The 27256-nt window shown below is 55.7% G+C and overlaps 3 protein-coding genes across 3 annotated transcripts in view; 1 reads left to right on the forward strand and 2 right to left on the reverse strand.

Moving 5' to 3' along the window:
• Positions 1–22105, forward strand: part of SLC5A10 (solute carrier family 5 member 10) — a 28448-nt gene extending 6343 nt beyond the window's left edge. Inside the window, exons 8-15 of the mRNA XM_015876971.2 lie at positions 1999–2204; positions 3123–3258; positions 17567–17674; positions 17957–18107; positions 20668–20836; positions 21333–21548; positions 21708–21789; positions 21929–22105. Of these exons, the coding sequence (XP_015732457.1) occupies positions 1999–2204; positions 3123–3258; positions 17567–17674; positions 17957–18107; positions 20668–20836; positions 21333–21548; positions 21708–21789; positions 21929–22083 (1223 nt within the window). The 3' untranslated portion in view covers positions 22084–22105. The remainder of the gene's footprint in view (positions 1–1998; positions 2205–3122; positions 3259–17566; positions 17675–17956; positions 18108–20667; positions 20837–21332; positions 21549–21707; positions 21790–21928) is intronic.
• Positions 1629–15227, reverse strand: FAM83G (family with sequence similarity 83 member G). Its single transcript, XM_015876970.2, has 5 exons — positions 14189–15227; positions 10294–10461; positions 6690–6814; positions 4546–5983; positions 1629–2660 (listed from the first exon to the last, which is right to left on the reverse strand). Exons 1-5 carry the CDS (start codon positions 14681–14683, stop codon positions 2277–2279), a joined length of 2610 nt encoding a protein of 869 aa, XP_015732456.1. The 5' UTR covers positions 14684–15227; the 3' UTR covers positions 1629–2276.
• A 224-nt stretch (positions 22106–22329) lies between the features above and the next one.
• On the reverse strand, positions 22330–27205 carry GRAP (GRB2 related adaptor protein). Its single transcript, XM_015876972.2, has 5 exons — positions 26118–27205; positions 25068–25165; positions 24034–24156; positions 23159–23327; positions 22330–22941 (listed from the first exon to the last, which is right to left on the reverse strand). Exons 1-5 carry the CDS (start codon positions 26193–26195, stop codon positions 22756–22758), a joined length of 654 nt encoding a protein of 217 aa, XP_015732458.1. The 5' UTR covers positions 26196–27205; the 3' UTR covers positions 22330–22755.
• Positions 27206–27256: the final 51 nt, after the last annotated feature.

Consider the following 27256-nt stretch of genomic DNA (forward strand, 5'->3'; position numbering starts at 1 on the left):
GGAGGTGGTGGTGTTGGGAGAGTGGCTGATCCAGGGGATCAAAAGGAGCCTGCTGGCTGTGCAGCTGCTGCTCAGTCTTGGCAGAGCCTGCAGGCTCACATCCTCCAAGGGCCGCCACCTCCAGCAGATCCATTGGGCTCAGCTCATCAAGGATGCTCTCCATGGTTTTGCCCTTTTTATACTTTTAGACTGTGGCAACCACAGCAATGCAGGTGTTGCTCATCTGCCAGCCTGTGACTGCTCTACCCGTGGAAGGCAGAAAGGGGTGTGTGGATGCTATTGATCGCACCTGGCGGAAGATGAGTATGCACAAAGAGATTATGTATGATGAAGCCCAAAGGACTGCTGGGGCTGTTTGGCAGTGACTCAACACCAGCACTATCATGCAACCCTTGCAGTGTCCCCTTGGTACTGAGCACAAGGACACTGCACACATTAGTGGGACTTTGCTCCTAGGGGTGGGACATAGTTCCCATTGGAGGAGCATTACTCCCACTGCAGCCCTACATCTGCAGGCTGGTTCCTTGCTGCCCTGCCTTCCTTTTCCGTGTGAGCAGGCGTAGGTGTTGCGACTTGTCGGCTGACACCTTTGGAAAGGGAGCAGGTCCGCACCCCCAGGCGCGAATCTCTGCTTTCAGCACTCAGTCTCTGCCTCTGGAGAGCTTTTGTTGGTGCCCAACGCCCATGCAAAGCTTGGGAGTAGCTGGTGCCCGGATAAACCACGCGCTGGAGAGGAGCCAGCACTGCTTTCATAAGAGCAGGAGGGGGTTGTGAATGCGCACTTCCCATGTGATACTGGGGAGCGCTTTGCAAAGGGAGTAATGGGGTGTGATGTCCCAAAAGACTCAGGGCAGGAGGACAGGACCAGAGCTTATGGGTTGGTGCTGAAAGTGGCCACTTTGCAGGGAGGGTGTCATCCTGGAAGGCTGTATGGGGAATGAGTATTTGCAGGAGGCAAATGGGTATTGTCCATGACTGGGAAGGATGCATGGAGTGGAGGGTATCACCTCTGGATGCTCTGGGTCTCACTTTGAGCCTGATTTGTTTTGCTGTTTTGCAAAGTGTTCCTCTTCCCTGCACCTTAAACTGCATCTGAGAAGGAGGGAGAACCTTGTTTTGGCAGGAGCAGCCCCTGCTTGGTGCTGGGACCTTCTCCAGCCCTCAGTGAAACCCTTTCCTCACTGTGGGTAGCTGAATGATCCTCATCCACAAGCCCAATTAGGGTCCCCAAAAGCTCTCATAAAAACAATGCCTCTGATTCCCCAGGACTCCCAAATTCTGCTGTTAGCATGGAACATCTGCAAGCAGGGTTCATCCAGAGCCCCCCTGAAATAGGGAGTTGGTGTTGGGGCTGAAGCAGAGCCTGGGGCTGTCTGGGTAGGATGGGATCCAAGGCAGCTGTGCAGGGCTCGGAGCTGCACATGCTGGGTCTTGCTCATGGCACGTCACCCTCAGCAGGAGGAGGATCCCAATTCCTGGGAAAAGCACAGTGAAGAGGGGCAATTTGTTGGGAATTTTGGCTGGAGGCTCATTAAGGATGGAGCTGTGCAAGGGGAATGCTCACAGGGGTAGAAAATGCTTCTGTGTTGGGTGGATACCAGCACCGAGGCACCCTGGGCTACAGTGAGTCAAGTCAAAGGTACCTAATCTTCAATTTTAATAGTTGTAGGTGCGTTTCCCATGCTCTAGGAGCAGGGAGCTTTAATAACAGCTTGCTTTTACAGTACAAAGTCAAAAGAGGCGTGGGTCCCTTTTGTCCCAGACGTTGGTCACCCTCCCGAGGGAGGGCTGCAATGGGACATGCTGTGCAAAATGGTGATAGAAGAGTCTCTTAAATAACTAAAATAAAATATAATCACACCCATGAGCCTCCCTCTGCAGGAAGGGGGTCAAGGAGGGGGCAGCAGTTCTCAGTAACGAGTTCTCAAGTGTTTTTCTGGCTGATCCTGGAAGCAACCAGATGGCTTCCAACCAGCCTCCTCCAATGATGCCTTCCAGCTTTTGATGCCATCGGAGGTTACTCCAACCTGGAAGAGGCCTATCTAAAAGCCGTGCCATCCAAGATTGTTCCCAACACAACCTGCCACCTGCCCAGAGCGGATGCCATGCACCTCTTCCGAGACCCAATCTCTGGAGATCTGCCCTGGACAGGGATGACTTTTGGGCTGTCCATCATGGCCACGTGGTACTGGTGCACTGACCAGGTAAATGTAAACAAGATTCCCCTGCCCCGCATGGCAGAGCATCACCTGCAGTCCATCCACCTGCATCCACCCCTACTGCTCCTTCTGGCTGGTGGGCTCGGGGGGCTTCTTTTTGGAATCAGTAGCACCTGGAGCTGCCGTGACCTTGTTCTTGAGGTGCTTGGACTGGGACAGTTTGGAGAGTGGGATGCCGAGCGGTGTCCTCATCTCCTCAGCTGCCTTCTGGCTCTCAGGCAGGGAGCTCAGAGCTTTGCTCACTGCCCTGGGCTTGCTGGGGCTGAAGGCTTTGCCCTGCCAGTAGGGCTGGCTGCCTGCAATGGTCTTTTTGGGCTCGCTGCTGTCCCTTCGGTGCTTGCTGGCCCCGGGGTTTTTCTCGCATGGTGGGGAGCAGGAGGGCTCCTTGCCTTGCTCCCTGCCTGTGAGGTTCCTGGGGCGGTAGCGGTAGATGTGTGTCCCCTGTTTGTTAAAGAGCAGAAAAAGAGCAAAATACGACCCATGGTTGTCATAAGGATGCTGTTCCCCTATACACTCGTAGTCTTTATGTACAAGTCCCTCAGCTGCTTGGTGCAACCCTGTGCCCAAATGCTTTCACTGCGCTGCTCACCCTCTGAATGAAAACTCTCCTCCTGGTTTAGGGTTGCAGGTTGCCCAGTGTGTGGAGGTGCAGGTCCCTGTGGGATGGGGCTCATAGTGGTTATGGGTCTCCAGGGGTTCCACTGCCTGCTGCAAGGGCATAACCCAAACCACTCAGTGAACTGGAGAGAAACCCAACATGTGCTGTGGACACGCGTGTGGCTTTGTGGTGGGGTCCTACACCCAACAGCGCCAGCATTTAGGATGCTGAGGATGCAGTCAGCAGGGGGAAGGCTGACATTGGGGGACTATTGGTGACTCAGCCATGTCCCTGTCTCTCTGCAGGTCATCGTGCAGCGGTCACTCTCTGCAAGGAACCTGAGCCATGCCAAAGCTGGCTCCATCCTGGCCAGCTACCTGAAGATGCTGCCCCTGTTTGTCATCATCATGCCCGGGATGATCAGCAGGGTCCTGTTCCCAGGTAAGGGCAGGCGTTTGGCTGGGCACCAAGCAGAAGCCACTGCGACTGGGTGCACGAGAGATGGGACCCAAAATAAAAACATGTAGTGGCACTGATGGTGGGAGATACCTACACTGTTCAGGATGGGAGGACAAATAGCAGTTGGCAGCTGTGGAAAACTGCAGATTTCCCAAGAAAAGATGGATGGGCCATCTTCCTCATGCTGTTGCTGCTCTCCAACCGCAGATGAGAGGTTTCTACAGAGCTAACCAAGGATGGCTCTGTTTAGTGTTATTACACATAGGAGAAACTATTCCCTGCACGTTTCCATCAGCTGAGCACTGGCTTTCCTGGTTCTGGCAGCACCTCAATTATCTCTCACAGAAAGGCCCAGACAAGTTATTGCAGGAACATGAAGGTACCTGAATGCTTTGAGCAGCGCAGTGAGGGCTTGAATGCTGGAGCAAAGCCCTGGGCAGGGAGCGGCGGGTGGACTCTGGACTAATACCCTCAATTCCTTGTAAGCACAGATTAGATGGACTTGGCTGCTCAGCTGGGGTCACCCCCAGTGGCATCAGTGACATGAGCAGCAGGGCTGTCCCCCTGCCTGCTTCATGGAGCCCAGGCTCCTGTGAGTGCTGCTGACAGCATTGCTTGCCTGCGGCAGCTGCCAGCCCTGCTGCTCCACCTCATTATGTGTCCGTGCGCTTTGCTTTGATGCTAATCAAAGTGCAAGGAGCTAGAAAACAAGGTAGAGAGGGATACGCCTACATGCATAGTCTGTCCCACAGAGTGGTGCCACCACTGTTGGGTGATGGGATAGAGCTCTGGGCACAGCCCCATGCCATGTGTTGGTCTTTAATTCCAAAAAGCCTTCCTTTTATCCATCTCTTCCCTGTGCACTCTTGGCTAGCTATCGCATGCCCTCTGGACACCAGCACCTCCTGGTTGTCTCCTCCAACTGCTGTGGTGGTAAAAGGGGAGATTTAGATTGGATATAAGAAAAATGCAATGACCAGGGAAGTGGTGGAGTCACCATCCTTGGAGGTTGTTCCAGAACTATGGATATGTGGCACCTAGAAACATGGTTAGTGGGCATGGTAATTGGGTTGGGGTTGGTGACCTGAGAGCTCTTTTCTAACCTTAATGGTTCTATGATTCTATTTAGGCACATGCTTTGGTGGGCATGATGGGGGTGGGGGTGGGTTGACAGTTGGATTTGGTGGTCAATGATCTTATGGTTCTGTGACCCAATGAGATGAGGCTAGACTAGGATATTTAGTGTGGAGAAGCTCGCAGATGGCCTACCTGTGTGGCACTGGTGGGGTAGGAACCGTTGCTGTCCAAGATGGTGCGGGGCAGCACACACCTGATCTCCACAGCATTACTCCTCCTCTTGGCCATGTCCTCCAGGCGGACGTGCTTGAGGGATGGGAGGCTCCCCAGGGGGCTGAGGAAGGTTCCTCGACTGATGTGGGGGTCGCTGAGCTTCCTCTGGATGGGCACAAACTCCCCATTGTGAGTGACATCTGAGTTGGTTCGCCGCAGCGGCCCGTAGCGTTCCCTGACCTCAAAGTACTCATCTGAAATGGAGGAGGCATTGGAGCGGCGGTAGCTGTGGTCAGCAGAGCTGCTGGAGCAGCTCTCCTGGTCACTGAGAGTGATATACTCCTCCTCTTCCTCCTCCTCCTCCTCTCCCAGCCCATTGTGGGCACAGGGAGGCCCCTTGTCCTCCTGTGTCTCCACCGCTGGGAGGTGGCAGCTCTCTGGTGAAGCTCTGTTGGGGTTCTCCTTTGGTTCCTGCCTTGAATCTACATGGTCAGCCAGCAGTGGCTGCATGTCACCCTCTGGGGCACTGCTGCTGTGACATGGTGTGCTGGCTTTGGTTGCAAGGCCACCAACGGGAACAGTCCTTGGCTTTGGAACTGGGGGCTTGGCTTCCTCAGGTGTCTCCTCAGGCGGCTTCAAGTGGTGGCTCAGTGGTTGAGTGGCTGATGTTCCCATTTGCTTTGTCACCCAACCACTGCTTTCAATGGGGCTGGTGGCTGGTGCCACAGGAGCTTCCGTGTGGACCTGTGGGGTCTGCCTCTGGCAGAGGGACACTGGAGGTGGTGGCTCTTGGGTTGAGATCTTCTTGGCTTCCAGCTCCCTGTTCTTCAGCATCTGCCGGTGCTGGGCACTGGCCTGGGAGACGTCGCAGACTTTGATGCGGTTCATTTGTGAGAGCTTCACATTCTTTATCTTGGGGTCAATGATATTGATGTAGCCCAAGACTTCACTCCCAGGTTCTGGGTCGGGCTCAACCCAGGTGGGCAAGTAGTCAAACATGTTGGCTTTCTCCAGGTTCAGGAGGCCGGGGTGGATGAGCAGGGAGAGATCTGCAGCCTCGCCATGCCTGTCTCCTCCTTGGCCCTCGTGCAGCCCTTTGCCTTTGTTTTCCACCTTCTGTGTTTTGTCCTGGTTCTCAGATGAAGTCTTGCTGATCTGCTCTGCACTCTTGGCCTTCACCAGGGCATATTTGGGGTTTATCAGCTTCTTCACCATGGCATTGGCAGGGGTCACTGGGACAACAGAGGGCAGCGTTACAGGCTCGGGTTCAGGCTCCGCACCCATAGAGATGGACTTGAGGCTGACCCCCTTGGACATGAGGTACAGCTCCTGGAACTGCTTGTCAAACGCCTCCACCACTTGGCCTGAGAGCACCGTGATGACGTTCCGATCCGTCCTTGCTGCAGACCAAGTGAAGCTGGAATGGAAACGTGTTGGAAGCTGAGAGGTTGCTGGTACATGACACACCTCCTTGCCAACCCTATTAACCAGGGGGGTTAATAGTGCTAGTGAGAACATGATCTTGCTATAAAAATTAACAATGATGGTATTAATTAGAAGCTCTAATCCCAAATGAGAATGAAGGCTTAGAGTCAGGAATTTGAATTAAAAGAATTCTTTTTAGTGTGGGTAAGCTAGTTCTTCATTTTAGTGTTGGCTGCTTCTCCTTTCCCAGTTTAGGTTAGTTAAGAAAAGGGACTTGTAAACAAGTGTGTTTTTTGTTGTGGCCAGAATACAGGAAATGTTCAATTTTCATGTTTATGAAATGTGTCTTTTAGAGCTGAAAACATCATCTCTTTCAACTCAAACTAGTTTTCATTTGGACAAATTGGATAACGCTTGGGATTGTAAATGTTTAACAGGGAAATCTGAGGTCAGTGTAGAGCTGGGGCTGGCTGGGCCTCAGAATTCCTGTTGTTCCCAGTGCGTGGTGTTGTGCATTGACATCATCGTGTCCCACCACTGCCCCAGTCCTGACCGTGGGGTGGCCTTAGGATGAACTTAGGCTTCCCTTGTGACGTGGTCCTCTAAGTTAGGAGCTGGGGAGCAAGGCTGGGACAGGGACCATGAAGGTCCTTTGACATCAGCTCTATGGGACAGGCGAGAGAGGACACCACTGTTACCTGTAGGATCCACACATGGCCCGGTCTCCATCCACAAACATGAACTTCTGGGCCAAAGCCCCTTTGAACTTGGTGGCAGAGCGTGTGAAGAACTCTGTCCCTCCCGTGCTGCGGACTCGGAGGTTCTGCAAAGCAAAGGTGAGGAGCCGTGAGCAGATGAGACCAGGACGGATGTCCTCACACTGCCACCTCCCCACTGTGCCTCTGCCCCACTTGGAGTTGGCTCCAGCCCCGCACCAAGCCACGAAGTGCTGACGTTCAGAGCCCTGTGGCTGATTCCCAACCCCAGCGAGCAGTGGGCAACTCTCCTCGCAGTTTGCTCACAGGAGACCTCAGCGATGAGGAGATAAAATAACTTGCCCAGGGCTGCGCAGTGAACCACAGACCTGGCGCCAAGAATTTCCTGCTTTCCCCACGGTGTCCAACAGCATTTTCTACCTCTTGAACTCACTCTGCCCGCAATCACGGGTAAACAGCGTGTGATCCTGCTGCCAAAAGCTTTCTATCTCCTATGATCTATGTGAAGGGCACCATGCAGGAGGCAATTCTTCTCCTACCCCCTGGGAGATGTACCGGTGGTTTTTAGGGCACAGTGCTGACCTCAGCACAGCGCATGTAGGTCCAATGTCAGTGATCTTCCCTTGGGTCTGCTCTGCTCCTAAACCTGAGCATCTCACCCTGGGTTTTAAGAGTGGGTGAGGAAAAGCAATGGGGCAGCACTGGAAAAGGAGCTGTGGGGACATGGGTCCAGGTCCAATAGAGTGGACTCCCTTGGAAATGGGGATTAAGTACTTTTATATGAGAGCATTCTCATTCCTCCTGTTCTGCTGGGATGGTGGTAATGCTCTTGCTAAAGGCACTGCGTCATTGTTAGGTTGCGCCCTTCATTTCTTTGTTTGAAGCTCCTCACCAGGTTTCAAGGCAAGTTTTATGTGCTGACTGGAGAAGTTTGGGGTATTTTTTGTGCATTTGATTTTTTTTCTTTTGGAGCTTTGGTATTTTTGCTTAGTGCTGAGAATCTGGTGCCTGGCTGCAGGCAGCTGGTGGCGTTTGAACCACTATAAGCATAGGACTGAACTGGGATTGTTCAGTCTGCGAGGAGATTGTATTAAGGTGGGGACCAGCTTATTCTCCCAGATAACAGTGATAGAACAAAAGGTGATGGCTTTAAATTGTATTGGGAGAGGCTCAGGTTGTATATTAGGATGAATTTATTCTCCCAAAGAGTGGTCCAGGCACGGACACTGCTCTCCAGGGAGTGTTGGGTCACCATCCTTGGAGATATTCCAGAGATATGGAGATGTGGTGCTGAGGGACGTGGTCAGAGGGCATGGTGGGATGGGGTGGTGGGATTGTGCTTGGAGATTATGGAGGTTTTTTCCAACCTGAATGGTTCTATGGAGTCTATGCTTGGTGTGGGGATGGATACAGGAGGGTCACATCAGGGTGATGTCCCCATGCATGGCAACCCCATGGCACTGCCCTCTCACTCTCAGCCCAATCTGCACACAGGCAAGAAACAGCCTGCGTTTTTCTTGGGTAACACCCAGGGAAACAAAGCTCCTGGCAGCAGGTTGCCGGCTGCCTCAGCCTTCCCCTTGCCACAGTTGGGTAAGATCTGTTTATTTAATCTCTTCCAAAATGAGTGTGGAGTGAGCGTGTGCCTGGCTGCCGAGCCAGAGAGCAGCTCAGAGCGGGGCTGAATCACACCCCAAGCACTCACCCTTGCTCAATGCAGGACGGCCTTGCCCAAGCCGCCTCACTAATTGCACAGCGCAGAAGGCACCGAGATAACGATGTTCGTTTCGTTAGCATCTCCTGGCTTACGCAGCAGCTCCCAGCCACTGCCCTAGTTTCCTCACTGCCTCCTGCCCTGCTGAATACCATCCCAGCAATCTGCTTGTGACAAGCAATATGTGGCAAATCACCACTTCCAGAGTTTTGCCGAGCTCTGCAGATGTTCTCCTGCTTTTCTGGTCCTGCCAGCAGGCAGCCAATGCCTGAGAGTGTGGTGTGTGTCAGCGCTGGCTTTTCTGGTCTGGGAGCAGAGCCCTCTCCGGGCTGCAGGTAACTGCATAGGGAAGCTCAGCTGGTTTAGTTGTCCTGAGCAGCAACTACACAGAGCTTTTGGACTCATAGGATGGGGAGTGTGCAAGGCTGGGCTGGATGGGTGCACAGTGAGTGTCACTGTGGTGTCCCCTCCTGTGGGGTGCTGGTCCCCAGAGCTGGCACAGCATCACGGCTGTGCGCCAGCCTCCCTGTTGCTGGCAGTGCAGTGACGTGGCTGGAACGTGTTCCTGCTTAGCTCGCTCTCTGCCCTCACCGTAAGCAAATCTGAAGGGAGCATGCCCAGGCGAAGCTGCTTGGCATCGCACAGCCAGGTGACGTCAGGCGGAGAGCATCGCCCATGTGCCAGGCTGCAGGCGTGGAGACTGGGAGCGGAATCTGCAGCCCGAAAGTGAAACTGTGGGGTGCAGCGGTGCTGGGAACACAGGGATGGAGCAGCATCCCACTGCCCCCCTGTCCCAGCAATGGGGGACGTGTTCTTCTGACCTTCCTGTCCCTAGTCCCTCTTGGAGCATGGTGCTGGGTTACACTCTCATGCATGGAGTGTGGGGCTGTGCTGTGCTTTGCTGTGAGGTAAAACAGGTAATGCTCAGTGTGTTACCTGTAGGGCTGGGTTAAATAGTAAACCCAACCTCCTCATTGTGCACAAAGTGCTCCCTGCTTGCTCTGCTTATCTCGCCGAGGCACAGTCTGTACAAGGGGAATCTGCACAAAGCTGAGTCGCGTGCCTCTAGCTGCAATGTGCTCTGTCAGCCCTGTTCAGTTGCTAGGGTGCAGATTTGGGGCACTTAGGGATCAAGCCCTGAGCTGCCAGACGTTGCCTATACTGTTCTGTTTCCCTCCTTTCCCAAAACAACTCATGCACCATGCATGAATTTCTCTCTCTCTCCTCTCCAGCTCCTACAGGGAGAGGTTCAGGTTGGATACTAGGAACGATTTCTCCTCCAAAAGAGTGGTCACAAACCGGCACTGCTGCCCAGGGAGATGGTGGGGTCACCATCCTTGGAGGTGCTCCAGAGATGTGAAGATGTGGCACTGAAGGATGTGGTCAATGGGCACAGTGGGATGGGCTGGGGCTGAGCTTGGGGATCTGAGAGGGCTTTTCCAACCATAATTATTCTGTGGTTCACGTGTTTGCTTTGCAATGTCCCCTGCCTACACAGAGCACCACAGCCATGGCAGTAGGATAGGGATGGCTCAGAGCCTCCCTCCATTCTGCTCTGCCATGTGGAGATCCGTGTTCTCATCTTCCACCTGCTCTTCTCCATCCTGGATGTAGGCATCAGCTACAGGACGGATGGATCCAAGTCCTCTAACGCTGCTCTGGGATTGTAGCATGGGGCAAGAATTGCTCCTGGCCCCTCAGGAGCTCTCTTAGCACTTTCTGAAGGAATCAGACCAATTTCCCCACTGCCTTTTGGCCAAGCAAGCTATAGCTGGAGGCAGGGGAGCCATTTGTTCCATGTCCATGGCCACATCCCATGCAAATAGAGCAGAAGAGCCCAACCTTGCAGCTGCAATTAAGGACTGTCCTTACCTTCAGGTGCCCGGCGTGCATTTGCGCTCGCTCACACATCTGAAGGAAGTGCTTCACATTGGTCTCATCCAAAATGATGTAGACACCCACTTTCCTCTTGAAGCCCGCATCCAGGAGGTCCTTGAAGATGTCAACATCAGTGAACATGTCCATGACCACAGCAATGACCTGCAGAGAGGAGGAGAAAGATGATTCCACACCTCACTGGTAACAGCATGTGGCATGATATACAGTGCAAACGCAGAACAGAGCTGGGATGGCAGCACTTGTGTCCCCATGCAGTGACAACGGTTTTGTCAGTGTCACAGAGCTGCCTTTGTACCTGGGATGTTTGCCATTGTGGCTGAGGTACGTCCTGCACGTGATGGAAGGATGCACCATCTGGCACTGGGAGTGGCACCAAAGGTCACCCCACACCCACAGGTTTTGTTTTCCTGCAGGTGGTATCGGGTGCAGCACAGGATGGGGCAGTGGCCCTGCAGCCATGTCTGCCTCTTCCTCCTGCACGGGGCGAACACAGCCATTAGAGATGCACTGGGGCACTGGTGTATCATTGTGCCATGCTGGGGACTCTGGTGTCCCCATCTCAGGGCATGCTGCAGGGTAACACGGGACTGAAGGGACCGGAGAGTGCTGGGTGCTTGCACAGCTGGGCACATCCAGCCTGAGCCACTCTGAGCATCATGATGCCTTTTAATTAGTGCCACAGGAGGTGGAGAGCTCTAATTATGAAGGGAATCATACTTTAAGACGCTGCTGGCTCTTCTCTTCCTCTTCAGCAGACGGCTGTACAAGAAGCAAAGCCATGTGTTCCCTCCCCATCCTGTGCCATCCGCTGCACTTGGGCATTTTGGTGCTGTGAAACCAAGAGGGGACCTCACAGTTCTGCCAGCCTTTATCCTGTGGGCACCTTCCTGCATTCGGCTGAATTCACTTCTATCCTCCCTGAGCGTCTCCTGATGGGCTTCACCATGAAAAGACAAGTCCTCCCCATATCAGTGGGGAAACTAAGGCAGACAAGAAGGTGATGCTGCGCCGGGGGCTTGGGATGGGTTTGGTGGCAGATGTGCTCCATCACAGATGTTGGTGCTCTCTGTGCTGTGGTCACGTCCCTGTGTGCCTCATTCCATCTGTGGCACGCTTGTAAATCAGGGTTGATGGCAGTCACCAGCAGATGGTAATTGCAGGACTTTCTGGAGAAACCGGCGCTGTGGGCAGAGTGATGACACTGTATCGGGGGTTCTAATGGGAATAAGTGCTTTGAAGGGGAAGGAAAGGTGAAAAGTCCTTCTGCTGCAGTGTGGGACGGTGCTTGGCAGCGTGCTTAGCAGAGGCTGGCCCCTGTTTTGGGGTGTTTTCTCACTGTGGATGAGACATTGTGGACAGGATGGTGCGTGGCTGAGATACAGGGGACAGTAATGTCACCATATCCAAAGCCCTTTGCTGCTGCATCACGGTGGGAGGCTTGCCTACCCCTTTGCCATTCATCCAGGTGGAGGAGAAGGATAGAGGACCTGGATCTAATGATGGGTGCTCCCCATGCCCCAGTGGGTGATCCTTTGCTTTGCTTTTCTTCCTGGGCTCCCAGAGCTGCTGAGATCTGCAGGACACAGTGCTGGTGCCAACACTGTGAGCAGGGCATCCCTTTGGGCACAGGGCAGGCGACGTTGGATCCTTCTGAGCCGCTTTGATGAGTGCCCAAACTGCAGGATCATGCTTTATAGAGGAAATTGCAGCTCTTTCTTAAGTCACTCTGAATCATCAGATAATAGCTTTTGGAGCACACCATGTGGGCACTCAATAAATTAGGCAGGCACCAACGCACAATTAGAGGAAGCGTGTTGGGAAGAGGGAGAGATGGGACAAGGAACACCAATAATTGCTCTCTCTCGTCGAACCTTTCATCCAGGAACGGCAGAAGGTTTTGTAAACAGTAATTAATAGGGCCTCCCAACCTTTGCTGGAAGTTGCAGAGGGCAATTAGAGCACCACGATCCCAACTGGGAACCTCAAGCGCAGAGAGGTCAGCCTCATGGTGTCTCCATGGCTCTGTGCTGAGGTGTGTTCAGCCCCATTTCTGGTCAGAGGGAGCTGAGATGTAGTGAGGAAGAAGAGAGGAAGCTGCCCTTCCTCCCCAACAGTGCCATGAGCTGAGCAGCCCAGGGGACAGCATCAGGGGCGATGGCCATGGGGGAAGTAATGTGCTGGGATGCCCAGCGTTGTGCTGCATTCTTGGCCACAGAACTGGGGATATGCCAGAAGAACATAGCTGTGGTGTTGGGATCCTGCCTGTCTGCTCCCCCCTTCCTTCCCATAGTGAGGAGCAGATCGTGTGCAGCCCTGCTGCAGCTCGCCTGGATTTGTCTCTTGGCAGAGTAAAGCTCTGAACATGGCAGCACTTGGTTTTGTTTGCATGCGTTCGTGGGCTCAACCTCACCACCCAAGGCACCTCACTCAGCTGGATGGCCTTTGCTCTCCCCACTGTGTTCACAGCCCATGTGTAGGTGTATGACAACATCTCATCCTCTGCAACAGCCACCTGGGCTCAACTGTGTGACTGTGGGTTCAGCTGTGGGGTTCTAAATGGAGTGGAAGGGTTGGGGGAGTGCATCTGCTGAACCCCAATAGTTCCTTCTTTGTTTCTCCCCCCCTCACTCCCCTGCTCCACTCACAGGGAATTGCATCCTGGCAGCCTAGAGATGCACCCAGGGGAGGTGGGGATGGTGCCAGCCCTGACTCAGGGATGGGTGACTCACAAGATGCTGCCGGCACAGGGGAAGCAGTGAGCAAGCAGAACTGGGCAGGAGCTGCAGAGCTGAGGCAGAGGCAGCTGGAAAGAGCTGAAGATGAGACATTGTTTGTGATGGGAGAGGTCTCCTCATCCTCCATCCCACTTGTGAGGCTGAGGCTCCAGCCCTGCCCTATCATGCCGTAAGGACGTGGCTCACCACAATGCCCTTTGGCAGGGAAACATCTCAGGTAAGAACAGAGCACCTCACTTTTGAGAGTGCCCAGTGCTGGGCTTGCTGGGATCCGTGCCTCCCAATGCATCCCAGCCCATCTCCTGGGGTCTACCTGTTTTCCTGCTGGAACACCCTGGTGTTGGCTGCGGCTCTCTCTGAACTGAATTTCTGGAGGGTTCAACCGCCATCATCATTAAATTAATGTGCACTGGTCCCGCTGTGCTTCCCTGCCAGGTCTGGGTCACTGGGAGCTCCAGTGGCCTCTGCCCATCGCTGCTGGTGGCCTTCAAGGCTCGCCACCATGTCCTCCTTCCATTGTCTTCTCGCCCATGAGATCAGCCTGACCCTATTGCTCATGCACCCCAAATTTCTGTCCTGGTTTGCTGCCATGAGGAGGAAAAGCCTCAATCCGAGCCCAGCCTGGCAAGGTGGGTTGCGGTGTTTCCCCTAACAATTTTCTCCTACAGCCAGGATAGGGCTGACACAGAGCAAAGTGCTGCTCTGCAGCTGGACTTGATTCCTACAACAGTGCAAGACCCAAAGCTTTGTTGCTTTGTCCCAGGGCTGAGTTTGGCTCCTCTGGTTCCATCCAGCCTGCTGCCGCACGCAGTTGCACTGTGCCCCAGGAAAAGCCACCATGGGGCAGCCAGGACTAATTTTTCTTCCCTATGGAGACTTCAGGATGAGTGACACGGCCATGGAAAAGGTCACGTTGCTCCCAGAGGGCATTAGACCAGACCAACAGCATCATCTTCAGCAAAAACTGATGACTGAATATTGGTTATTCTGAAGGAATACGGAAAAACCCAAATAACCGACCTCGATGCCTCAGCCTGAGCAGAGGACAGGGACCACCTGGCTGAGCAAGACTTTGGGATCCATCCTGAGCGGCACATCCCGCAGCCATCCCCACCCCACCGGCGGCACCTCACCTTCTGAGCCTGGCAGATCATCTTCCTCACCACCTCCTTGATGTGCGTCTGGCCCTCGATGGGCGGCTGCATGTAGACGGTGGCGCGGGTCACCCCACGGTAGGCGATGGTCTCGGGCCAGCCGAGGTCCAGCTGTGGGATGGAGCGGTCGGACCTCTGCGGCCAGTACTCCAGGGATGGGGCCACGTCCTGCTCGTCCCCTTGGCTGTTGTGGTCGCCTTCGCTCCCTGCTGTGCTGCTGCCATGGGGTGGGATGTACTCAGAGCCAGGGTCATACGTCTCAAGTGTGTCCAGGATCTTCTTGAGCTCCAGCTCGGAGAGGAAGTCCCGGATGTTCTCCTTCTTCAGGACCTCATAGAAGGCATCAGGGCCGCGGGCAGCCAAAGCCTCCAGGGCCAGGCGCTGCTCCTCGCTATAGAAGAACTCAGGCTTGGACTCGCTGGACCTCCAGTTGACGTGGCTGTCATCCAGGCACTGCACCTGGGAGAAAGCCATGGCGACGGCACACGCCGCGTCCCTCCGCCAAGGGGAACTTCTCTGTCAGTAAATACGGAATCAATTCCTCCCCAGTCTTTACATAGGTGACTCGCTTTGCTTTGCCCTCCCCGGTTCAATGTGCAGCTGGCGACGCTGCTCCCTGCTCAGCCGGCTCCTGCCACGCTGGGCAGTGCGGGGAGGAGGATCTGGGTTCCTGCTGCGGGCAGGGCAGATCTCAGCCCCGTGCACACACACGGCCTCCTTTAGCTCCGGCTCCGTGCTCCGCTCATCCCTCAAAGCAAAACAAAAGAAAAAGCAAAACAAAAGGAAAAAAAAAGAAAAGAAACAAAGGAAAAGAAACAGCTTCACAAAGTGCGCTCAGAGCGCTTCTCGGCCCAAACATCGGCCGGATCCCGGTTGTGCAGCAGCTCCGCGGTGCGTTCGGTGCCCGACAACGTCTCCGCCGAATTCTTCGGCATGTTCACGGGTCACTCCGGGCTGCCGCCCGCGCGCAGTGCCGGGCCGGACAGGTAACAGCAAGAAGTGAAAAGAGGAAAAGCAGAGTGATTCATCGCTCCGCCCTGCCCCACCTGCGGTCACATGCTGCCTGACATTCCCAGCTTGGCTCGGCTATTAACTCTTTCGATGGGACCCCGAGCGCTCCTTCAGAAAATCAGCTCTGCCTGAAATCCCGTCTTTCTGTCTGTGCCTGCTGGGATTGCACTTAGTTTTGGGGTTACAAGTAGCTGTGCCCCGTGTTTGAGCCCTCCTGCTCTGCATGGAGCAGCTCTTGGGTCGGAACTGCGGGACGGGCTCTGCTGAGTGGGGGTTTGCGGCAGGGACACGGCGCTGCACTGGCAGAGTGTGATATGAGCTGGGAGATGGATTAAAGATCCCCCCCCTGCGTTGGCCGGGCAGAGATGGAGGGGAACGTGGAGCTTTTGGGCAAAGGAGGATTTCGTGAATTGGGTTCAGATGTCAGAAAGGAAAACGCCACGGGCTGCGTCTCGATGAGCCGCTTGGGTGCAGTTGGTCTGGATCTGCGGCCGTGTAAATGAGAGCCCAGCTTGAGTCAGCATCCTCAGGGCAAAGCAGCAAAGGGCCGCGTTCTGCAGTGAGGCGTGCAGGGAGCTGGGCACCAACCTGCACCTTTCGTCCCCTTTTATCCGTGTAGGGCTTTCTCTCCTTGTCCTCTCCCAGCTCCTCCTGGAGGAGGTTCAGGTGGGATGTTAGGGACAATTTCTTCTCCCAGAGAGCAATCAGACACTGGTACATCTGCCCGGGAATTGGTGAGGTCACCATCCCAGTGCTCCAGAACTGTGGAGATGTGGCACTGAGGGATGCAGTCAATGGACACGGTGGGGATGGGGATCTTGGAGGTCTTTTCCAACCTGAGTCTCTCTGTGATGTACTCAGCCCCACCTGCCCTGTGCTCACGTGGTGGTCATTGTGCAAGGAGATCTGCAGCCTCTTTAGAGGGGTGTGTGTGTGTGATTAGGATTTATTGCCTGGTGGAACTGATGGATGAGGAAAACAGTGTCACATTGGGACCATGCTGTGACAGCTGCCTTCGAGGCGCAGTGCTGCAGCTGTGCTTTTCCTCCTCTCTTCCTTACATCTCTCTCCTGGCTGCCTTTACTGACAACATTGCAGTGAGCTCAGGGGTGGATGAACTTGTTATTTGATGTATTTTTCCTGCATATCCAGCCTGCTCCTCTGATTTCCCCATTGCAGGAAGAGAGCCAGCAGACCTTCACTGTCTGCCTCTTGGAGGGAGGGGTCACTGTGGCTGAACATCAGTCCCCATTGTCCCCATGTCCCCCTTCCCTTGGCCAAGCAGAGCCATCCCATATTCCAGCTGTGCCGTCCCAGCACCCCTGCAGCCCTACAGCCCACACCAGGCTTCTCCTGGCCACGGTGGGAGGCAATAATTACAAGCTCCTAATTAATTTCCCACCTCCATCTAATGATGAAGCAGGGTGTGACGCTGTGCTGTGCTGCCTGAGCTCTGCTGGGGTGCACCAAGGGGTGCTCAGTTGGGGTGCAGCACTCAGACACTGCTCTGCCCTCGGGAGCATCCTCCAGCCTTACAGGTCTGTGGGTATTTGCATGGAGCCACACACAACATGGTGCTTTGGAGAAGGGGAAACTGAGGCACAGAGCTGTGATGGCAGCGTTACTCAGAGCCCTGGCGCTGTCTTTCACCCTGGGGAAAAGTGGAAAAGCAGCTGCCAGCCCCACTCCTGCTGTGCCTGGCCTGCTTTGTGCTGTGGTAGGTATTGCAAAGCCAAGGGAACCCAGATCCTGCTCCTTTTGCAGGGCTTTTGGTGCACATTCTGGTGTATGGTGGGGACTGTGGGGTCTACACCCCAAAGAAGAACAGTGGGGACAGAAGGGGTGCACACACCCCATGGGAAATCCTTTGTGCTGCATCATTTCCTGCCCTCCCTATGACTCCAGTTGTGCATAGGGGTGCCCACGCCGGTCCCTGTGCTGCTCAGGATAAAGATGCTGAGCTGAGAGCCAGCCAGGACATCAATATTTATACTTGCCATTAATTTCCATCCATTTCAATATTTTATGAGCCTAACAATGAAATAGGGCTCAGCGCCCATTGAGGCGCGTAAGTAATTGGGCGTTGACTGTCCTGAAGTGCTGCCAGGTGTGTTGTGGGGAGCGGTGGGTGCAGAGGCGATGGCCCCAATGGTGCACAGAACCATTTGCCCCCCGAGGTCCCATCAGGGCTCTGGGGTCACCCTAGGGGTGGGGGCTGTTGTGGGATTTAGAGTGGTCAGGGCCTTGTGGTGTGAGAACCAACACAGTTAATGGCACTTGGGAAGGTTGGGTGATGCTGGAGGATGCAGACTCACTCCAGGACCTTCCCCTGCCTCTGTCCCCCAGATGCCGTGGCCTGCGTTGACCCCGAGGAGTGCACCCATGTGTGTGGGGCTGCAGTGGGCTGCTCCAACATCGCCTACCCCAAGCTGGTGGTGGAGCTGATGCCCAGCGGTAAGGTTGTGCTCTGTCTGCAGCCAGGCCCTGCTGTACTTGTGGCTGTTGGTGTCCTATCTTGGCCATCAAAGGGTTGCTTAGGGGGCTTTGGGCCATGCAGCCCTATCCCCAGTGACCCCCAGAAGTGAGTCTGGGGGCTGTGGGTTGTCCTATGGGGCTGCTAGGTGTCTACAAATCCTAATCTATGGGTGTGCAGAGCAGGATGTGTTTCCTTTGGGACACTGGAGACATCCATCCTGCTGTCCCCAGCAGCAGCCTGATGGTCCCTCTCCTCCCCAGGGCTGCGGGGTCTGATGATTGCAGTGATGATGGCTGCACTCATGTCCTCCCTCACCTCCATCTTCAACAGCTGCAGTACTCTCTTCACCATGGACATCTGGAGGAGGATGAGGCCAGGGGCCAGTGAACGTGAGCTGCTCCTGGTGGGCAGGTAGGGAGCGAGTGTTTGGGGGACAATGAGGGTTTTGGAGAGACTGGCAGGGCCAGTCCAGCCCTGTGTGATCTCCTTTGGAGTCTGGGTGCTCAGCACCAAAGTGCTGTGGTTGCAGAAAGAAAACAAAACCCTTGGAGTTTTTTATAGATGAAAGTGCTGGAAATGCAGATGAAGCTCATGAAGTGTTTCGGAGGGGCTGAGCTGTGCCCTCCAAACAAGCTCAGGGGGGTGGGCTGGGCTGCTGCCCCACGTTGCTATGGGGCAGAGGGTGGCAGAGCCCCGGTGTGTGCCCCAGGGGTGGCAAGTGCTGGCCCCCAGCCTGGTGCCGCAGTGTGGTTCTGTGCTGTGCCTGGGGCAGCACACTCAGCTCTGGAGCATGGCCCAGCACGGTGCTGTGCTATAGGGACAATGACAGGGAGGAAATCTGGGTCAGGGCTCCATCTGGGCTGGGCTGAGGCTGTGAGGAGGCTCTGCCGGCCCTGCTGGTCTGGGTGACTGCAGGAGGGTGATTTTTGGCACCCTCTGTTGCTGGGGGTGGGAAGATGATGGGTGTTGATCAGTCTACTGGTGGGCGCAGGAACTGGATGCTAAGCCTATAAAAATGGCTATAATAATACAGGAGTGTTTTTGGGAGGATGGCAGATGGGTGTTTGCAATGGGCTTTGCCTGCCCAGGGCAGGAATTGCTGCTGCAATCGATCACGGGTGATAAATCAGGGCAGGGGGCAACGTGTGCATGGACCTATGGCTATGCTGAGTCAGCACCCGTGGGGTGGCACATGGGGACAGGGATGGAGGTGCCATGTGTCACCACAGATGGTCCTGGGATCGCTCCACGTTTCTCCAGCTGTTTTCCCAGGCTGAACAACACTGGGATGGGCACATCTGTAAACAGCTCCCACGCTTCCAGAGAAGCTTGGCAATAGCTTTCCATGGGTATTGAGGAGATAGCTGGGTGCCAACCGGGAGCATAGCAAAGGAGGAATGTTACAGGGAGGAAAAAATGCTGATGGGAGCTGCAAGGACCAGCATGGGGACATAGGAAAGTTCCCATCCCCAACCTGGCCCTATGGCACTTGCAGATGGAGTATGCCCCATTCAGTTCTGTGTAGAGTAAGGGATTGGTTTGGCCTTTGCCTGGAGCATCTCCAAAATACGTGCTCATGCTGTAAAAACAAGGTGAAAGTATTGGGATCCTGCTGGGAAAGCTTCACCGTGCTTCCATGGGTGCTGTAGGGCTGTGGGGTAGTGCTGCCCATTCCCAGAGGGGCTCAGAGGGGCTCTCTGTAGGGACCCAGTGTTGTCTGCAGCAGGCGGAGGGCTGGAGCATCCACCCATGTGGTGCTGCTCGAGGGGGTGGGAGCTGCTCCTAATTCCCTGGATCTGGGCATTTCTCCCCACACCACGGCAGTGTCACCCAACTGGAAATCCCCACTTGTGTTTTTCACTCAGTGCCAGCCCCACATCCCACACTTGTCCTGTGCCCTCCCAGCATCAGCAGTGCCATAGGGCCGCTCCCACAGGGGTTTTTTTCCTGCTCCATGGGTCAGGGTGTGCACTTTGTGCTTCCTCTTTCCATAGAATCAGGCTGGTGACCTCAGAGGGCGGCTGTGCCTGGGGAGGTGCTTTCATGGTTTATTCTTTCTCGCTTTTTCTCTTTACAAAATACTTCTGCTTTTCGAAATGAGCAGACGGAGATTTGGGTAATTCTGCGAAGCTGCCCGCTGTCAACACGCGGCACTGAGCTATAAATACGGCCGTGCTGAGCTGCTCTCCTGCACTGGGTACCAGCTCCTGGCTGCCTCCATCGCTGCTGAGCTGATGGTTCTGTGCTTTTGGGATCTGTGCTGTCCGTGCTCAGACTGAGCCCAAAACCTGGGGTTTGGCAATGCTTCCTGTTTGGGGATTGGGACACCTGGGGACACCTCGAGGGTGTGGAGGTAATGAGAGCATCACCAGCAGAGCCAAAATTTGCACCTGGGGCTTTTCATAGTGCTTCCCCATGAGGTGCCAACCAGCAGCCCCCAGTGCTCTGGGATGGAGCCGGCACTGCTGTAATTACTGCACCTTGTGCAGGTTTGGTGAGACGGGGACTGCAGGTTGTGGCTCTGCGTTTGAGGTGACATTTCCATAAGAGCCTAAGGGATGTTCAAGGCTCCATCCTGAGCCCCCAGAACCATGGCTTGGGGTCAGCCCCAATGGGATCGTGCCCTGGTGGTGATACCCTTCCCTGGCTGCAGCCGGTGGGCAGGGAGGGAGTTAGCTGGGGAGGGCTCTAGAAGTACAGTGACATGAAACAACCTCAGCCCCAGGCATGTCTGAGCTGAACCCAGACAGCACACCATGATGTCTGCTACTGCGACAGGAGAGAAACCACACAGGGCAGGAATGTCCTTCCCAGCCCTGGGGGTGCCCCTGCACTGGGCATCCTCCTGTTGCCCTCAGGGTTATGCCCACCTGCTGCACTGCTGGTCCCAGCCCGTGCCATGGGGCAGCGAGGTGCTCTGTGGTGTGGGTGGGATGTGGGTGGGGATGTCACCGTGCACTGCTGCTCACAGGGTGATGACGGTGCTGCTGGTGGCCCTCAGCGTGGTGTGGATCCCCATCTTGCAGAGCTCCAGCGGTGGGCAGCTCTACATCTACATCCAGGCTGTCACCAGTTACCTGGCTCCTCCTGTCACTGCTGTCTTCATCTTAGCCGTCTTCTGGCCCCGCGCTAACGAGCAGGTGGGGACAGCTGGGGGACACGGTGACAGAAACACTGCCCTGCCCACTGGATTTCAGGTGGGGTCAAGAGGGAGGGATGAGGATGTGGCAATGGAGAGGTGGGATCATTCAAGTTGAAAAAGACCTCTAAGATCACCCACTTGCTGGCCCATGCCCACCACGACTGCTGGCCACGTGGATATGCAAAAGGATCACGCGAAAGCCCCAAGGTGGTGTTTCTGGGGGCTGGATGGGGTGAGGAGGAGGAAGAGGAGGATGCAGGTGCTGCCACGCTTGGCCACCAAGCATGGCGGGGCTGGCAGGGGGCATCCCCTGTGAGTGAGTGCCACTGGGGACGGGTTTTGGCTGGCTGGTTGGACTGGATGATATTGTAGGTCCTTTCCAACCTTGTGCTTCTATGATCCCTCTTCAAGGGCTGTCCAAGGGGGCTGGTCCCCACCGTGGGGTTTGTCTGCTGTCCCCTTCCAGCTGTTCCTTTCTGCCCTTTGCTTTGCAGGGAGCCTTCTGGGGCCTGATGGCAGGGCTGGCACTGGGGCTGGCCAGGATGGGGCTGGAGCTGGCGCACCCCACACCTCACTGTGGGGTCCCCGACAGGCGGCCCTGGCTGCTGGCTGACCTGCACTACCTGCACTTCGCTGCTCTGCTGTGTGCCACCACGGGGGCTGTAGTGGTGGGGGGAAGCCTGATGACTCCCCCCCCACCCTCAGAAAGGGTGAGCAGAACACGTAGGCACCCTGGAACCTGCACCCCATAACTACTTGTTTGGAGACATCACTGTCACTTGAGGTGCACCCTGAGCTCAGCCAACAGGGGGTCCCATGGGGGGGTCAACTTGGGGGTGTTTTCCTACTGAATCTCATCCCATTTCCAGCTGCAGAATCACACCTGGTGGAGCCTTTCCCTGGAGCCCCCCCAGCACCACATGGATGACACATCACGGAGATGCCTGAATGGTGAGTGTGTCCTTGGGGTACCCAGCACAGGGGTATCCCCAGCTCTTTACCTGTATGCACCATCCCTGCAGCATGGATGCCCTGTGCCTCAGTTTCCCCTTGGTCTCCTGTCCCTACAATCACTGTCTGTCTGTGCCAGGCTCCTGCCCAGCTGCCTCGGGTAGCCAGCAGACAACTGAAGGACTCCCAGCCCTGCGAGACACCACTGAGTCCCCTTTCTGGACCCGTGTCTGCAGCATCAATGCCATTGTCCTGTTGTGTATCAATATTTTCTGCTATGCTTACTTTGCCTAGCCCCCTGTCAGCCCCTAGGAAGAAAGGAATAGGTGGAGAGATGGGGATTTAGGTGATTATTTTTGGTCAGGTTAGGGATAGTGGGAGCTTACAGCCACTGGTGCAATGACTGTGAGAGAGGGGGACAATAGTGGGGACAGTGAGGCTTTGTGGTAGGCACGGGGGGGCTGAGGGGGGCAGAGCAGGTGAGGCACAGCCCCAGGAAGGCCATGGCATGGGTAGAAAGGCTGCAGCCACACAGGAGAGTTTAATCCCAACACACTTTACTAACTCTAGATAAAAGTAAAAAATAAAAAGGCCACAATTTGCAGCTACAAATGGAACCAGCAGGACTGAATAACTCCTGAGCAGCCCTTCCAGCACCCCGTGCCCCAGCACTGCTCCGCAGTATCCCTGAGCCCAGCCATGTCCCAGCTGACTGCAGCTTTCCTGGAACTGGGGCTGGAGGGTTCCTGGCCAGGAGCTGCCACCCATTGTAACTCCATAGAAGTTTGGATACCCCTCAATGTCACACAGCCCTCTGCTTCTTCATATATGGGTATTTGTTGGTGCTTGGAGCCGGGCAGCCTCTGCCTCCAGCACAGCATCCACAGATGGCACCGCTGGGATCTGCAGCCCATGGGGACAGCGTGGGGATGGGGGATGCGCGAAGCAGGGTGGCAGGGGGGCAGCTCACTTGTGGATGGGGTGGACATAATTGCGGGGGAAGAAGCCAATGCGTCCATAGATCTTCCCCTGCCACCAGTTGGGGTTGGGGCAGTCCAGCACCTCAATGATGTCCCCACGGTAGAAGGGCAGCTGGGAGCTGTCGTGGGCAGAGAAGTCAAATTGGGCTTGCACGAATTTGGGTTTTTTCACCTGCAAGGAAACCCAAAGAGGAGGCATCAGGAGTGGGGAGAGGATCCTGCATCCACCAGCAGCTCTGCACTGGGTGCTGGGGACACTGCAAAGACCCACACAGTGGGGCTGGGAACAAAGGGAAGTCTGGGGAGAGCTGCGGGGTCCCAGGGTCAAGGAAGAGCCTGGGGTGCAGGAGGGAGCCCTTCCTGGTGCCATCCCCTGGTCCCATGGGTACCTCTGGGCTCTGCTCGTCGTCCCGAAGGAAGATCTGCTGCTTCTTGGCAATGGTGGTGGTCCTGTAGAAGTCCACCAGCTCATTGAGGGAGTTGAACTTCTCCTCCCAGAGGAAATATTTGCCATTGCGCTCACGGAGCACCTTGAAGTGCTGGACGTGCTGCCCGTAGCTGCGGATGGAGCAAGAATGGATGTTACTGATGGATCCCAAACCCTTTCCAGCACTGAGTGCAAAGCCAGGATCCTACTCTAGCTGGCCAGAGGTGACAGTGGCACTGAGGTCCATACACCCCCAAAGGGCAGGTACAAGAACTGTGGGCTGTAGGTTTGGGTGCTGGTGAGCCACAGGATCTCCCCAGACCCAGGAGAGCGGAGCAGGCTGGATTCCCACCTTGGTGCATTCCTGGTGGTGGCACAGTGGGGCCATGGGGCTGTTTCATATCCCCACTGCGTCCAGGGCCCCGGGCAGGGGCAGGGATGTGGCCCTGCTGGTGGAGCAGGGCAGAGTGTTGCTCCCTTTCATTATAGGCAAGAACCTCCTCAACTGCTTAATTAGTGATTAGCAATATGAGAAAGTGCCTGGCTGGCCTGGGGCTGGCTTCTGCATGCTGGCTCTGGGTGGGGAGGGGGCAGCAAAGGGGTGAGAGCCCTGGGGGAGGCTCTGCCTATTGGCACACCTTCAAACAGCCCTGGATCTGGTGCCAAAACCATCAGCCCTGGGGCACCAGGATGCTGTGGTGCTCGTGGAAATGTGTCCCCTGGGCTGTACTTGCAGCTCGATCCCAGCCCCATGGCCACCTGCATGGCCATCACCTTCAGCCATCTGTCCCCAGAGGAGCACTGGGGTCCCTTAGCAGTGTGTCCCACAGCACTCACTTGACGGAGATGGAGAACTCCCCCGGCGCGCTCTCGCTCTCCCGGATCAGGAAGGCTCCCACGTATCTGCGCTTCAGGAGCTGCTCCTCCGCCACGTGCCGGGAGATCCTCCCTGCGTACCACCTGCAGGGACACAGCTCGGCCACAAGCACCCACTGCCATATCCCCACCCCATGGGATGGACACTGAGAGGAACCCGTTGGCAGTGGGGTCCCCAATGGGCCTGGAACCACCCACAGCATTTTTCCCCCTTCAATGTGATTCAAGGTGAGTGCCCACTGCGTGCCGTGCTGGTCTTGCAAAGATGTTCATGCAGCATCACCAGCAGCTGTGACTGTGTTCCCTGCTTCCCCCTCCAGCCCAATGTGGAAACAGCCCATGGGTTCTTGTTGGAGAGCAGGAAACCCAATGTTTTGGGATGGAGGCACCAAAATGAGGTCGCTGCCAGTGCAAATACCATTAAATTTAGGAACACCAGGCGCTGAGGGCACCCCAGTCTGCTGCCTGCTGAGCCTACTGTGGTTATGCCCAGCCCAGCTTTAGCACAAGGCATCACTCTATGCTGAGCCCAAAGAAGCTGTGGGGTCCGCCCTTGGTCTGCCCCAGCTCCCCACAGCCACAGCCCCAAGCAGATTTGGAGACGGCATTAAAACATGATTTACCCAGAGATGATGATACGTAAAACACAGGTTCAAACTGAGGATGGATTATGCCAGGCTTTAATAACACGCTAATGGGATTGCGTCTAATGCAACTGTAATCCCATAATGCTTCGTTGTTCCTCAATTATCATTTATATAGTGGGCAATCTGGTGCGGGGATGGATTTCTGTGTGCCCTGGGTATGTGGGTTCCCTGCTGCCTCCCACTGCCTGCAGTGACAATGGCAGAGGGACCTGGCAGGGCCTGGCATTGTCACCCTGACACTCTGTGCCTCAGTTTCCCCATGTTCAGGGTTTGTGGCAGCTGTTGGGGCACCAGGACACAGGGTTGGGTCACTGCCTGGTGCTGGCAGGGGACAGGGCTGGTACTTACGGGTGGGGTTTCACTTTGATGTAGTTTTTGGGGACGAAGCCCTCACAGCCATACAGCTCCGCCTTGTACCAGTTCTGGTCATCTTCCATGTTGAGAATCTGGGGCAGGAGAGGAGCAGGGAGGCATCAGCCCAGCTGCCATCCCCATGGATCCCACTGCCCCTGTGCAGCTGTCCCACATCACCCCCAAAATCTGGGCAAAGGGGCTTTGGTGAAGGCAACTCATTTCACTGCTCACCCCACACTGAGGTTTGGCTCACCAGCATCCCCCCAAGCCCCCAGCCAAGGCAGGTGGTAAAACCCGTACCCACAGGGGCCCGGCTGAAGCCAGCAGCAGCATCCCCCGGGGCAGTGGCAGCGTAGGAGGAAGGTCCTGCTGCGAGCAGGAGGGCTGTGACACCCATTTCCGCACTACACCATTTTCCAGCCTCCCACGCAAGGGCCCTGGGGCTGCTGCACAGCTGTGCAAACAGGATCTGAAACCCCGGGGCTGTGGGGAAAACACGCCGGGGAGGCAGAATCGGGGCTGTGCATGGCTCCTGGTGCCCTCGGTCCCCCCTGTTGTTGGTGGGGTGCCACAGAGACTATCAGCCCCATGGAGAGGAGCAAACAGTGGGGCTGAGTGCCCATTGACCCCAGTGCAGGGCTGTAGGGACTGGGGGTGTTTCGAGGCTCCCTGAGGCTTGGTGGGTGCCAAGGTGGCAGCTGAGCCCTTACTGAATGTTGCACCCAGATGGGGTTTGGGCTCACAGTCCTGCCGATGGGCTCCTGTATCTGTGGAGCAGGGGAAAAACAGGTTTCAGCCCCAGAGAAGAGTATGGTGCCCCTGATACCCCAATGACCATGGAGGCCTCGTGCCATGCCCTCTCCAGAGGTGTCCCATGGCATGTACAGCTGGTACCTTCTACTGCTGCGATGCTGCTCTGCACTCCAAACTCCTCAAAAACAACCACAACTCCCCCACAGAAAGCCCCAAACAGGCAACAAACAACTGCAACGAAAGCACCCCACGTACCAACACCATCCCCCTCCAGCCTCTGTCCCCTTGTACCTTCAGGGTGTCCCCTTTTTGGAAGGGCAGCTCATCCTTCTCCGTCGTCTGGAAGTTGTACAGAGCCACTGACTCCATGCTGTGGGGCACAAGCGGGGCCCTGGGGCTGGCTGCCCCACAGCACAGGGCTATGGGGCCTGGGGCGGGTGCTGCCGGCAGGCAGGAAGCCACGCTGATGTCACCGTGTCACCGGAGCAAAGCAGCTCTGCGGTAGGTGGGGTGGTGGCAGGGGGCACAGCCACGCAGATGTGAGGGGTCCAGATGTACGGCGTCCCTGTGCACTGTTGTGTCGAGTGGCTGTGGGATTCTGGAAGGAAATCGGGTGGCGATGGGATGAGGATGCAGGTGAAGCTGCAAGTTGATGGACAGGGGACTCTCTGGTGTCTTGAAAGGGTTGAGCTGCTGGCGCTCAGTGAAGGATTCTTGGTGGGAACGGCTCTTTGTATAAACGTGGGGATGAAATCACGTCGGGTGGGATGGGCAGAGGCAGAGATGAGCAGGGCGGCGCATGCACCTGGTTTGTTTGGAAACCAGACTCAAATCAACACGTTGTACCTGCAGTGCTCCCAGCTCTGACAGTCCTGGCGCAGCGTGTGCTTTGTCACAGCGTGCACAGAGAATGTTCTGCGTGTTGGTTTTGCTTCGCAGTGAGGAATTAAAGAGGGGACAGCTGTGGTTCGGTCCCTCCCGTGAGCTCGGTGTGGGGAACTGCTGCCATCTGATCGAGGAAGGATGAGCCATGGTGCTCAGTACATGTGGTGCTGGGTGTCCTGCATTGCTGATGCTCCAGTCTCTGGCTGCTGTATCCCTGGTGGAAGCAGGGAGGCCATGGGGCCGTGGGAACAGGCTGGTGTCACCAGGAGGAGGGGACGTGGTGAGTTCTCTGTGCAGTCACTGCAGAATAATGGGAAGAAATTTGCTCCCAGGGGGAGAAGAGCAGGGAGGGATTTCAGCCACAGCGGAGGCATTTTGGTGCCCGGCTCATGGGGCACATTGAGGTGTTGGACAAGGAGTGGTGCATGGGGTCATGCTACCCTAAGGGACAGGGGGTGACAGAGGGGACCTCGATGCAGTGGCCGAACTCAGGACCGGAGCAGGATTGGGTCCTGCCAGCAGATGGCAGCAGCATCCAGGGGACA

The sequence above is a fragment of the Coturnix japonica genome, chromosome 14, assembly GCF_001577835.2.
Source record: "Coturnix japonica isolate 7356 chromosome 14, Coturnix japonica 2.1, whole genome shotgun sequence".
Classification (NCBI taxonomy): domain Eukaryota; kingdom Metazoa; phylum Chordata; class Aves; order Galliformes; family Phasianidae; genus Coturnix; species Coturnix japonica.